Raw genomic sequence first — 13,174 nt, forward strand, 5'->3', positions numbered from 1 at the left:
AGAAACATAAAGAAGGGAGAAGGCTTTCTAAATTACACCACATCAAACTACATATAGAACTCCTTTTGAACTACTGAGGACTAGGAGGCCAAATTCGAAACTAGTCCCAGCCTGGATGAAGTGGCATACGGGCTGGACAGAAGTTCACACTAGACAACCTTGGAGACTGAGTGAATTAAGACTTCAAACCTTGAGGAAAAGGAAAAATAACTAATATATATTTCCATAAGTACCAATTATAGTTTCTGAAGAAAACGGTGGGTGGTATCTCCCATTTCCCTTTTATGTGACTTATGGACTCTTCAGAGCATGGGGGATTTGGAATATGAAGAAGTGTGAGGATAACTGGAATGTGTGACGAGGACAGTGGCTTGTGCTTTGCTCTCTCCCAGCTGTGGCTGGAGTGTCTTAAATAAAGCTTGAGGTTACCTGCATTTGGATTCCAGTGGTGTTTGCCCCCTCTGACAATCTAACGTTCACAATCCCCATCCCTACAGTTTTCATGTTCTCTGCTTCTCAATACTGTATGTAATCTCTTTGTCTTCCAGCCTCCTGTACATACCCCAATTTACACTGTCTACGTAAAACCGTATTATGCGTACAGTGCACTTTCCCTGTTTGCGCCATGGCACAGCTTTAAAAACGTGCGCTGGGCACAAACATGAACAGTGTACCCTATTAAAAAGAATGTGCTGCCCAAAGGGGCAAACTCGAACTGCCATAGGGGCAGTGCATTCAAGTGAAATACAGAGCTGCTGCTTCAAATCTGCTCCGCTTTTTACAGTGAAGGCGGAATGTCACCTGCACTTTGAAGAGGGAAGAGAGATCTACTTAAAGGCAGGTGCAGTGAGTCACTGCACCCACCTGCAAGAGGATGTCTAGGGGTCCATGATAACCCCTTTCTCCCCTCCAGAAGGCTGTCTTTAGGAGGCGCCCTGAAAGTGAGACACCTTTTTTGGTGCACTTAGCATGCTTGGCTCCACGCCAACATACATAATATGACGCAGGTGCAGAGTCAAAGTGGTTTCCTCATTTGCATGAGGCCACGTCCCCATGTAAATGAGGGATCATCCTCTCATGATAGTGCTAGCATGACGTGCACTAGCAGTATCATTATTACAGGCGGGGACTTTCAAGCATCTGTGGACACTTCTGTAGTACCATTGTGCCTTGGGAGTGCACAACACAGGCGCACATGCCTGTTCACCCAAGGGAAAATGTATAATACGGACCCTGGTTCTTTCTGTCCTGCATCACTAACTCCTATAATCACTGAGTTCATGAGCAAGGTGACAACCACATCCTATAGTGGTCACAAATCTTGCCTGTCCCCAGGAGTCAGAGTCCAGAGTCAACCATGCCTCCTAAGCCAAAGGAAAGACCCCAAACTCCCTTCCACCTCTAGCTTGCCTCTTGGTGACAAAGAACTTTGCTTATGAGAATGCTTCTCTTCATGATATGGTGAACACGCCTGTTTGGTTGACACCAGTAGTTTTTTAGGTCTTACAGACAGGTTTTGGCTCTTTGTTGTTGACAACTTATTGTGAACAATGCCAATATTTATAGAGGGCTTTTTTTTAGACCATCGCATATTATTGGATGACATTCTTGTCATTCTCATTTGAACAAAATGTTGGCTGTGCCATGCCTTACGCATGTGCGTGATACATGCACATATGTACATCATTAAACTGGGCTGCTGTGGTATCATTACTCATAGGTGTGCATGCGTGATGACGCATTTGAGCAGACACATCAAAGCATTATTCTTTTTCTTTGCTAAGGTTGGTTAGCATTAGAAAAAAAGCATTTCTTTTACATTTTTGTTGCTGTTGAGTTGCAATGGCAGTGGGTCTGTATTGGCAGTGGGTCTGTATCAGCACTGCCTAAAAGAGAGACCTACTGGCTTAGCCAATGCTGGTCATGATTTGATGTTCTATTTGCTTTCAGTCGAGGCTCAGTCTTATACTCTGTGCATCTTCTATAACAGATTTAGCTCCAACTGAAGAGAACACTTAAACAAAGGGTCCTGTCAGTCTTCTGGCCACAACCCCTACACCCACTCTCCAACAAAGCGTGAACGAAGACAATCATAAGGCAGGAACTATTATATGTGAATATCAATTACTATTGGTAATCTCACACTTCTTAGCTGCGGATGCTGATTCCATGGAAGCGGCAATGGAAAAGTGGTTTTCCCTAAAAAAAAAAATCTTGCTTTGATTAAGTCTATGACACATCTCAACCAGTGTTGAAGTACAGGTGCACACCATTTTTAATTCTGAGCACATTGAAATATATAGCGGTTACATGGTAATGAGTACAGATTGTAAAACCACTTCAAGTTTAAATAAATTAATCTTGTGTGGCATGCTTTAAAGATTCAGTACAGCGGGGTAGTTTGGGCAAAATCACTGAGTAGGGATTTTCAAGGTTTTCCATTCTACTCTAACGCAGCCCAGAAAAAGAGCAAACAAGTGATGCAACAAATGTGTGTAATTTGTTACAATGGGAAATGCAAGACGAGCCCAAAAGTCAAAGGTCAGAAAAGGTGCCTTGAGCAGTAGGGATTACCTGTGTGTTCACTAACACGAGAGGCTCCCAGGCCTCAGTGCAGGGTCTCATAGTGGTGGCAATATTGGAAGCCTGCACTCTCAGTAACAAGCTAGACTAGTTTTGGTAGTTGTTGTCCCACTGCTCATGCTCAGGAAAACAATGGTGGATCCAGCACTGCCCATGTGACGAGGAAATGGAGCACTGGCCCTATCTACGCAAATCTTAATCCCTCAAAAGTAGTCTAATACATTTTAGCATCTCCTCACCCGACAGTTCCATGGATATCTCCAAATTCAAGCAATGTGATACATGCTGCTTTACTTAATGGTATGGAATCCACAGTCTTGTAACGTTTGTATTATATCCATTTTTATTTAGATTGTGTTTACTCAGAATACATGTTATCTTATGTAAATCTTTCTGTGAAACACTTATGTAAAGTGTTTGTATGCAGTATGAAGCTCTGCTTAAGTAAAAGTGCTCTGACACCCACTGGATATTGTTCAAGCTATATAAAACTGCAAATAAATCAAATAACTGGACATTCTTTAGATCATGCCCACACCGCTCCTGCTCTGTAGATGCACGAGGGAATATGGAAAATACCTTGCTTTCTCTCTCTACCGGACAGGTCACTCCTGCAAAACATCTTAAGTAAATTGGCTCATAAAGACTCAGCCAACATCAGGCAAGAATTTTCAGTGGCTAATCCCAAATACATCACCAATTTCAGATTCAAAACATAAAGCACTACTCTACGTTTGACAAAGCCTTCTAGATATAAATGATCATAAATAAGAATGGATTCACAGTACTGCCCATGACGGAGTCTACCCCGTCCTTGTTTAGCTGGACACGTGGGAGGCCAAAACCACTACATACACTGTAGAAACAGATGAACTGCCTGATTGGAGTCCAGGTTCCAAAGTGACTCACCCAGTCGAGGATCAAGATCTTGCTGACGTTCAACTTCTGTTGTAAGCGCCTGGCAGCGATTGCCACAGAGTTAAAAAAGCAGAAGCCCCTGTGTAAAGACAACAAATATATTTCAGAAATATACACAATAGTAATTCAACACAATGCACAGTAAGACTCAAGACCATTTATGCGGGCCATTGGGTGGCCAGTAGTCACAGAGCAGTATTCGCTGTGGGTTCTGTTTACCACTGATACCACAGTCACTTGGGGCCACATGTACAAAAGCTTATTATGGTCGAAAACTGGCCAATTCACAGAATCCGCTAGTTTGCTAACGCAAAAAGGCTTTTTCACATGTACAAGCCCAATTTGTGATTCGGTAAGCTATTACCGAATCACAAATTGGATTAGCGCTACGGTATTAGGAAGGGGCGTGTTCAGGGCTTCGCTTTCTAATATCGAATATCAGGTGTATATGTGAATGTTTTGCGACCAAAATACGATCACAAAACATTCACATTTTACGACCTACTTCGAGTAGGCGGTAACCCATTCGCAAATGGGAAGTGGACCCCAAGGGACCCCTTCCCTTTTGTGAATGTTTGTAAAAACTATTTTTTAAGAGCGGCAGGGGTCCGACGGACCACTACCTACTCTTAAAAAAATGAAACAAAAACTTTTAATTTTTTTCTTAAACACATTCTATTTCCCTCTAAGGAAAATAGGTGGGGTTTTAAGAAAAAAAAAAATGATTGCTTTATTTAATAAAAGCCATCACCGTAATGGTGGTCTGCTGACCCCAGCAAATTTGAAAGATTCTCAGTGAGTCTAAAACAGAGACCTACCTCATTAATTTTCTTGAGGTATGTCTATTTGCAACCCACTGGGAATCTCAAAATGTGTCAAAGACACATTTATACATTGGTGTTTGCGATTAACAAACAGCGAATCGCAAAAAATTGCCTTTGTACATATGGCCCTTAGTCTACTGCCTTTGTACACTTCACCTCACATGGTAATGATTGTGAGCAATGACAGGTCACTATAAGAGGAGGTAGAGGTGTTATTATTCCAATTACATAGAAATGTCTAAAGACATTCTGTAGAGAAGCTAAACATAGGGTGGGAGGACAACCTCATGCTGGGCTTCATGTGGTATGTCAAACCATTAAATTGTTGAGCACTGCTGGGCAGGAGGTTTGACTTTAGTCTTTATTAATGTAAAGATTGATAATGGTAACAAGGATAAAATACCTTTAAATATATGCTTTCCATAAGGGTTAATTTCCACATGAACTATTCGTCAATTGATAAGAGTATCTTCCCTATTCAACTTAAACTTTGCACATGCACTGGTAATTGCATGCAGAGAATACAAAGCAAGAATAGACCTGAAGAAGACTTCGCTGGACAACAAATAGTGAATCTGCACTCAGATGCCACATGGCAAGTAACGGTTCTTTTCTGGATTATACTTTTATCATTGGAAAGAGTTTCCATCTTGTAAAGGACTTTAAAAAAATCCCTAGAATTGTGAGTGATCACATGCATCAGCCCATTGTATTAAGAGCAGAGACAAATGTGCACTGCGAGAAACCTCCAATTAAGGGTAATCAATACTCAATTATTTGGTCAGATGACAGCCAAGCGATGGAAACTTGAATGTGCACGCACTCACCGAGACTCAATTGTGCACAGAGAATCAATCAATTAAACTATTCTAAATGCTTTCAATGAGTTAGCGAAATATATTCTCAGAAACGTAACAAAAGCAATACAGATTATCACAAAATCAAATAATGGACGGATATTGATTTCCTAATGAAGAACATGAAAATTCTGCATAAAATATTCGAACTTCGGACAGGCCTTTATTGCTTTATCAATCAGAAAAAAGGGTATATTTAAGAAGTCTCGTAACCACTTCATCAAAAGATAGGTACACAGGACGCCAAACACTGCTCCAAATTTGCAACCATGGTCATGGACATCAGCAGAGGTTAAAATATTGCTGTTTACTGTAAAAACAGACTATGTTAATATAGTAGGTAGTGAGACAAATTTTCCTGCATTGCCAAAGCATGATGGACATCCAGGTGAAAGCAAGATGGTCTGCATGATTGCTTCTGAAACGCGCACAACACTGAAGTGGACTGTGGATTTTTATCTTACTTTCAATGACTATAAATCTATGTGATACATTCAATCGCTGCCAACTGGGGACAGCTGTCTAATCGCGCCCCATCTGCAGCTCTGTGTATATACATTCCTCCTTGTTGGTCATTCTGGTGTCCCAGTGCCAGATAACTGATCTAATAAGAGACATGACTGAAGTATCACAAATCTTTTGTCCCCATTTTGCTGTAAACAAACTGATATATATGCATTAATACTCAGGATGGAAAAGGGGCATAAATGGAGGTGGTAAATCATTGGAGCGTCATAAAACCATAAACAACTGGGTGTTCGTCTTCAAAAGTGGTCCTTACATGGCTGTTGTAGGGTCTGCATGGTGCCCGGGAGGTCTGACCACAGCAAAACCGTTCTGGAGCAAAACAAAATGCAAACAAATATTAGAATAATTGCAAATAACAACTCTGTGAGATGATCTGATGCACATGGCTTCAAGAATGGTTTTAGAAGCAACCAAAATAACATAACGGGCCACGTGAGAGCTCCAGGTGTCGGGTTTGTAGAGGATTGCGGCAGCTGATCTCAACTTCCTGAGAGTGATTAATGAGAACGCTGCTCAGAGGTTCACGCTGCATTGCTTGGGTCAAATGTAAAACGAACTGGCGGTTTAGTGGGCTGATTTGTCCCCCCGAGCTTGTAATGAAATGTGAGGCCTTAGACGGCAGTGCGATGGCTCAGAAAGGAGACCGCTGGCGATTTACTTGAGGTGGAAGAATACGTCTTTTCTTCATGTGCGTCAGCCTCTCTGGAACGTTAAACAAACTTTATATACATTAGTCCTGGGAGACTAGGGAATGCAGCTCTCCATCCTGGAGCTCACGTATGCCCTCTCACAGAGGCCTGCAATGAAGCACACGTTTTTTTGAGCTGTTATCCTGCCACAGGAAACAATGCTGGATTTCGAAGCAAGACATTCAAGTGTTTACCCTTTTTCGAGACCTTACACTAGATTTAAAGCATCCCATTCCCTGACAATATAGACACCACTGGGAAGGAGAATCTGAAACTGAGCATAGGTTATACTGCGCATAAAGCCAAATATCTGAGATACAAGCGAGCTGGGTGATTGGCGATACTAGCTGAATGTATACAGTGAAACCTAGCAGAGGAGTGTTTTCTTCGTTGACATCAGTTTCTTCGGCTGTAATCGTTGCTTGACACCGCATGATTTGATGCAGACAATCATTCCTGCCATCACCCCCAACACAGAGTAATCATTGAAACCCTCAACAATTGGAAGACATTACAGGATTCCTTCCGAATCAGCATGTCACGCCCTCTATTTGGAGGAAGCCATACCATCCACGGTAGGCAATCACTCCATTTATTGTCTTTGGAAACTCACAACCCACATACTCATCAGGGAGAACTGCGATAGCTCCATCTCTCGCCTAAGGACATCTGATCCACGGCACTTGGGGCGCAGTCAGAACTTCCCTCTTCTGTATCAAGACGTGCTTTCCCTCAATAGAGACACTGCAAGCATTCACACTTAGGAAGAGGCTTCATCACTTAGACAACCACTCCAGGCTTTGCCCTCAGTTGTAGGAGGCCTCCAATTAGTTTAGAGTACTGTTCCTAATCTTGAATAATAAAAACACCTTGCCATTCATAGGAAACAGACACATAATTCCTCACTCAAGGCATTACATCAACCTTAGAAGGTGAAGAATCCATGCATTGACTGAAGAGTGGCTTTATCCTATCAGTAGCCAGGGGACATTTCTGCAGCTCCTTCCTTCACCTATAGGAAGCTACTACGCTACACAAGGGATACAATCATTGCAGCCTTTGCATGTAGGAATATATTTCCCTTACCAAGAGACAGAGACTACAACCCTCACTTTAAGAAAAACTCGTCATCACCACTGTAGCAAACCCTCTCTAACCCATCCCTCATTTATAGGAATTCGTCAATTACATATGGAAATTGTCCCTCTCCTCATTTAATTAAAAAAAGCTAACTCATGCATGAGAGCTAATCATGTAATCAATCAGGGGAAGGCAATACATCATGTTCCACTAGGGAGAAGAAAATTCCATCCATTTCTTGTAGAAAACAAGAACTCTGGTGAATGCACAATGGAAGATAGCAAATCACTCAAATGAGACAATCAAACAATACCCCCTAAAAGATAGCCTATTACCTGTACAGGACAATAATTTGTGTCATCATCAATAAGAGGATACATGGCTTGTAGGCGACAGCCTGATCTGTCCATCAGCTTAGTCAGTCAGGGGGGATATCTTAGTAGGTAGACATGTCAAACACCAAGGTTACTGCCCAGAGGAACACACAAATGTCTCTTGTACAGAACAAGAAGCCTTGGATTTAAAAAAATAATTCCGCCCATTTTAAGCACAGCCGGTAAACAGCCATTACAAACAGGAAAAATCCCCTTCATCCTCAAATCACCAGAAGATCATTGAGAAATACGCCATGACCCCAAGCCATTATTTTTCGCACTAGCACAAAGTTAACTCCTTTAAGGCCACTTTAAGGCCCAGGGTTCATGCCTAAGCCCAACCATGTTCAACATCTACATAGCCCCCTTGGCAGCTCTATTAAGGAACTATGGGTTCCTCCCAATATCCTACGCAGACAACACCCAACTTACCTTCTCCTTCAATAAAACATCTCAGACAGCCTAATCCACCTTCTCAACGGGCATGCTGGCCACCTCACAATGGATAAAAGACAACTTCCTGCAGCTGAATGCCGTAAAAACAGAAGTCATGCTCTTTGGAGATGCCCCACTTCTGTGGGCACCACATTGGTGGCCTCCAGAACTGGGAAACGCCCCAACCCCCACAACAACAGCCAAGAACTTGGGAGTGTACCTCGAACAGACCCTCACTATGAAAAAGCATGTAACTCACATGGTGGCCTCATGATTCCAAGTATTGGGCCTACTGAGAAGAGTCTTCCCCTATCTTCCCGACTCCATGAGAAAGACCCTGATTCAAACCCTGGTGCTGAATAAGCTAGATTGTTGTAATGCCTTACTGATCGCAGCCAACGAGTACTCACTAAACCGCCTTCATATGATACAAATACTGCAGCACGTTTAGTCTTAAATGCCCCCCACAGATCAGCTTCACTCCTCCTCCTTCACCAGCTACTTTGGTTGCCTGTGCGGAAGCGTGTGAAGTTCCAAGATCTGTTGCCTGATGCACAAGGCAATATGGGGAAAGGGACCCTCCTACTTGGCGGAGAGGCTACACCAGTACACCCCCCCCCCACAGGGTCCTGAAATCAAGCTCTAAATCTCTGCTAAAAATCCCCAGAATAAAAAAGACACAGACAGGAGGAAAGGCTTTTTCATATCAAGCACCACTCCTATGGAAACAACTCTATTGTCTTAAGACAATGTCCTGACCATCTGAAATTCAGGAAAGCCTGGAAAACATCTCTGTTTTAGATCAGTCCAATGTCGTTACTTCTGCGGCAAATCCTCGAGCGCTGAGATTCCCTTCAGAGGGTGATTAATGCGCTATACAAGCCTATAAACTAAACTAAACTTCTAGGGAGGGATAACAATCTTCTGTGTCTTATATAAACCCCTTTATTGTAGGTTTTCAATCTTAAACTGAAGTGAGCTCAGAGGGGCAGTACCATGCTCCTAGTTTGGTTACCAGAGATAAAGGCAGAGATGAACAGATTTACAGACCAAACAACAAACAGAATCAGATACAACTTAATCAGTAAAACTGCATCAAATAACTTAAGATATTAAAATATTGATATTCTTTGATTCCCCCGTTAATAGTAGAAGTCTCGTAGCTGAAAGAAAGTGAAGCAAGAAAACATGGCTTGTCCTCAACTCACCCTCGGCAATCTTCACATTGACATTTAATCTTCATGATTATTCATGCACTAATGGAGAGAGAGCAGACAGGTCCTCCACCAAAGGGACATACGCCTCAATCAGATTCACCATGATGAACAAAAATCAAAAACGTCACCACATGCATTCTAATACTGTGACTTCTGCATGACCTACAACTCTTAGAAATCAATACCGTAATAAGCCCCCCGACCCCAAACCCATTCCCTTGAAATCTTCACCAGAACACACAACTCCCCACTGCCAACATAAGGTACAACACCCCCAGACACCTTCATAAACACATACACCCTCAGGAACCTCTGCAGTGATGACAAGTAAACAGAAACAGAAACGTCCACCATGACCGACCAGTCGTAGCAACCTTCACTATGCTGCACACACCTCTGCCACGATGCTTGCTTCTCAGGTATCTCATTACCTCCAACCCAAAAGGGAACTCACCAGGACCCATCACCTTTATCCACTTCCACTGTTCTGCATAAAGCCGGTGCACCTCCACCTGACACACAACTCACAAGTACCTCCAAAGCAGTGTCAAAACCTGGAATATCCCCACCATAACTCTGGCTCACCAAGAAACTCCACCGAGAATCACAGCCCTAAAGAGACTGCAGCATGCCTTACAACCCTTAGGCTCTTCTACTTTATCACCAATCAGGCAACTCAACCATGGCAAAGACACCTGAAGAAACTGTACCATGATGAACAAACCTCAGCTACTTTCACACTCTTTGGGCATCTCCACTGCAGTGGCTATCTCTGGGTAGATTCACCAGAGGAATAACATGTATGGTGCCTCCATCATGAATCACAAAGTTGACACTACAAAGACTCACAGCCCCTCCACAAGGAAACACAATCCTACAGAGGGTGAAAACTATATTCTGACTGAGCTTCCTTCTCCCTCACTCCTTCCTCTTAAAACTGTTTCACATAATTGGAGTAAAAGACAATTATGGTCTATGATAGGCGCCATTCTCACAATTGGCCTTGGCTACTGCCAAAAGGTTGCTTGTAACAATTGTGCACTGACAAGAGCATAGGCAAAAGTACTTAAACTCAACAAATTCAGACCAAAGCTCACTCTCACAACCGTGCTCTTATTCCCAAGTGTCCCACCTACACATGGAAGCTGGCAATCTTTTGGTAACGATTGGCTGTTTTCAGGGTCCCAGTGAGGGATTTAGGGGCTAAAAGGCAGATACTGTTATTTCTCAGAGAAGGCCAATGAATAAACAGCAGCTCATTCTGTTCACTATGAATGTGTGAATACTGCGCTGCTTTAGGACATCTACATTGGTAAAGTGCTTCACAGAAGACCCAAGTGGCCCATAGGTGGCAAACAAACAAACACAAAAACTAACTACTGACCGTTTCAAAACAGCAGGCAAGTGCAAGCTTTTTGCCTCTAACCATTTCATCCTTCACCGGACATGCCTCCAGTAACTTATTCATTTCAAACTCAACTGCATTCACTTTAAAGCACTTGTCCAGAAACAACAACTTTATCGCGACAAGAAATTCTAAGTCTATGTTTTGTACTCGGCCACTCACAGAAGAGATTATAAAACTGATAGTTACAAGATGCATCACATGCACCCTTTGTGATTGGCTATAGAAGCGATACATCTTAAAACTGCTTTAGTATCAATCGTATCTTGCTTCCCAATCGCACAGTATTGTGCAAGCCTCTGCAGTCCTTGTGCTTAAGAATAACCTTTCTGTAAAGACCAAATGTATATTTTCTAGCCAGCCACCCTTGCTTGTTGTGACTTGCTTTGCTTTTTTTCTTTATTAGATATCATGTAGTCATGATATTGCATTATTGTATGTATTTTTGTATTTTAGCCTAGTCAGGCTACATTCTTTACTCTTTTAGTATTCTAGGCTTTTGAAGCCTTTTATAACCAGTTTCCCAGCCAGTGTTAGATTGCCCATTACTACCAAATGCTTTTAACCCAAAAAAAGCTAAACAGGGTTTAACAGCATGACATACACCCCTCAAGTACCTCGGCATTAGCACACAACCATCAGACACCACCACGGTTGGTACATAGCTATTAAGCATCAAAGTCAAATCTGTACAGCATCAGATGCCACCAAAGAACAAATACATGATGTACCTCCCCAGTGGTTCATAATTGTCCAGGCACTCACTGTGACATATAATTGGAAGGCATCTGCACCATGGCACACAGTTATCGCGTATCTTCCTTAACCCTTTGCATGCGGTTGCGCTGTGCTCATGACGGAGCGGTTCCGTCATGGCCCTGCCGCTGCGCCTTTGCGGCGCTGATTTCGCGCCTGCGTGGCGCGTTCTATTGAGCGGGCTGGGCCATGACGGAACCTCTCCGTCATGAGCACAGCGCAACGGCGGCTTGTGACGGAGCAGCTCCGTCACAAGCCCCCACCCCCCCCCCCCCCCCGGAATCGCCGCCGCAGCGAAGGGGTTAAGATACTCGACCGTAAGCCATTCACAATGATACAAAAGCTTAGATATCTGTACCATGTGTACCTCCATGACAGCTAACCCAAATCAACATTCACTATAATACACATCCTTTAGACACGTCTCCATTGGTGTACACCACTCAGACATACCAGACACCTTCACTAATTTACAGTTCTGCAGATAACTCTCAAACATGTCCAAGATGATCCACAATCCTCTATCCAACCTCCTACCTTGAGTTCCCTGGTGGCCACCTTGAACGCCAGTTCTATGACACTACCAGCAGCCCAACGGGCCGCATTGGAAGAGTGCAACTCATTCCAAATAGTGTCACTGTCCACCTGAAAGTAAGGAGAGAGGTTATTCAGAATAGAACACACCCACCATCAAAGAAGTCACTTTCGAAAAATTGGCTCCTATCACCCTCCTCATAGAAAACATGTTATGCTTCACTTCAAAACAATGTATGACGTGTACTGTTAACTGTTGGTAATAATAAAGATGACTAAGTTACATTTGTTAACATTTTTTGATATAGTCCTTCTGGCATAATATGAAACTGCTCAAAAGGATTTCCCATGTTGGATATTGCAGTAATATAGTAACTTTTTAATTAAGATCTTTGTAAGGAGCTGTTAAACTGATATTTTGAATCAAGTATAAAAAAAATTCCCAATTATAATTAATCAATGGTAAAATCTTGGGGCACTGGCAATCCCTTCAGAGATCGAGACAAACATCTCTCAAGCTTGTGGTAAAGGGCCACAAGACAAGGATATATGGAGCAATGAACATTTTTAAGCAGAGAAGGATGCAAGAGCGAGTATGCTGTCCTGTTCCACGTGTCCACAGAATAAACAATCCAGGTAAAAGGAAAACATACTTACTCACACTTACAAATGATGTAATTCAAAACTAATGAGATGTGAAAATCTCTTGTTAGAAACATGACAATTCATCATCCATTCTTATTAAACCCCATTGTCTGTCTCGGCAACGGTAATTGGGTTTTGACACCGGTCCGAGTGCTGGATTTGTCATTACATTAATACTTCTGCTGTTCTGGGTGCTGGATCAGAGAGTCAGCTTATGCCACACCTTTACCTGAGCCCCTTTAAAATGCCAGATAGCTAGCATGCTGAACATACAGCCATCTTCAATTCATTTCAACTTGCCTGCTATTCTGGCTGATCTGGAGGACGTC

The 13,174-nt window shown here is 42.6% G+C and overlaps 1 protein-coding gene across 4 annotated transcripts in view; it reads right to left on the reverse strand.

Annotated features, from left to right (window-relative positions):
• Positions 1-13,174, reverse strand: part of HDAC7 (histone deacetylase 7) — a 686,142-nt gene that overhangs the window by 84,047 nt on the left and 588,921 nt on the right. For all 4 annotated transcript variants that reach the window (XM_086964199.1, XM_086964189.1, XM_086964206.1 and 1 more), the window contains 3 exons: positions 12,204-12,311; positions 5,964-6,019; positions 3,493-3,580 (listed from right to left, as the gene is read on the reverse strand). In XM_086964199.1, the coding sequence (XP_086820325.1) occupies positions 3,493-3,580; positions 5,964-6,019; positions 12,204-12,311 (252 nt within the window). The remainder of the gene's footprint in view (positions 1-3,492; positions 3,581-5,963; positions 6,020-12,203; positions 12,312-13,174) is intronic.

Source organism: Lissotriton vulgaris, chromosome 1_1, assembly GCF_964263255.1.
Source record: "Lissotriton vulgaris chromosome 1_1, aLisVul1.2, whole genome shotgun sequence".
Lineage (NCBI taxonomy): Eukaryota > Metazoa > Chordata > Amphibia > Caudata > Salamandridae > Lissotriton > Lissotriton vulgaris.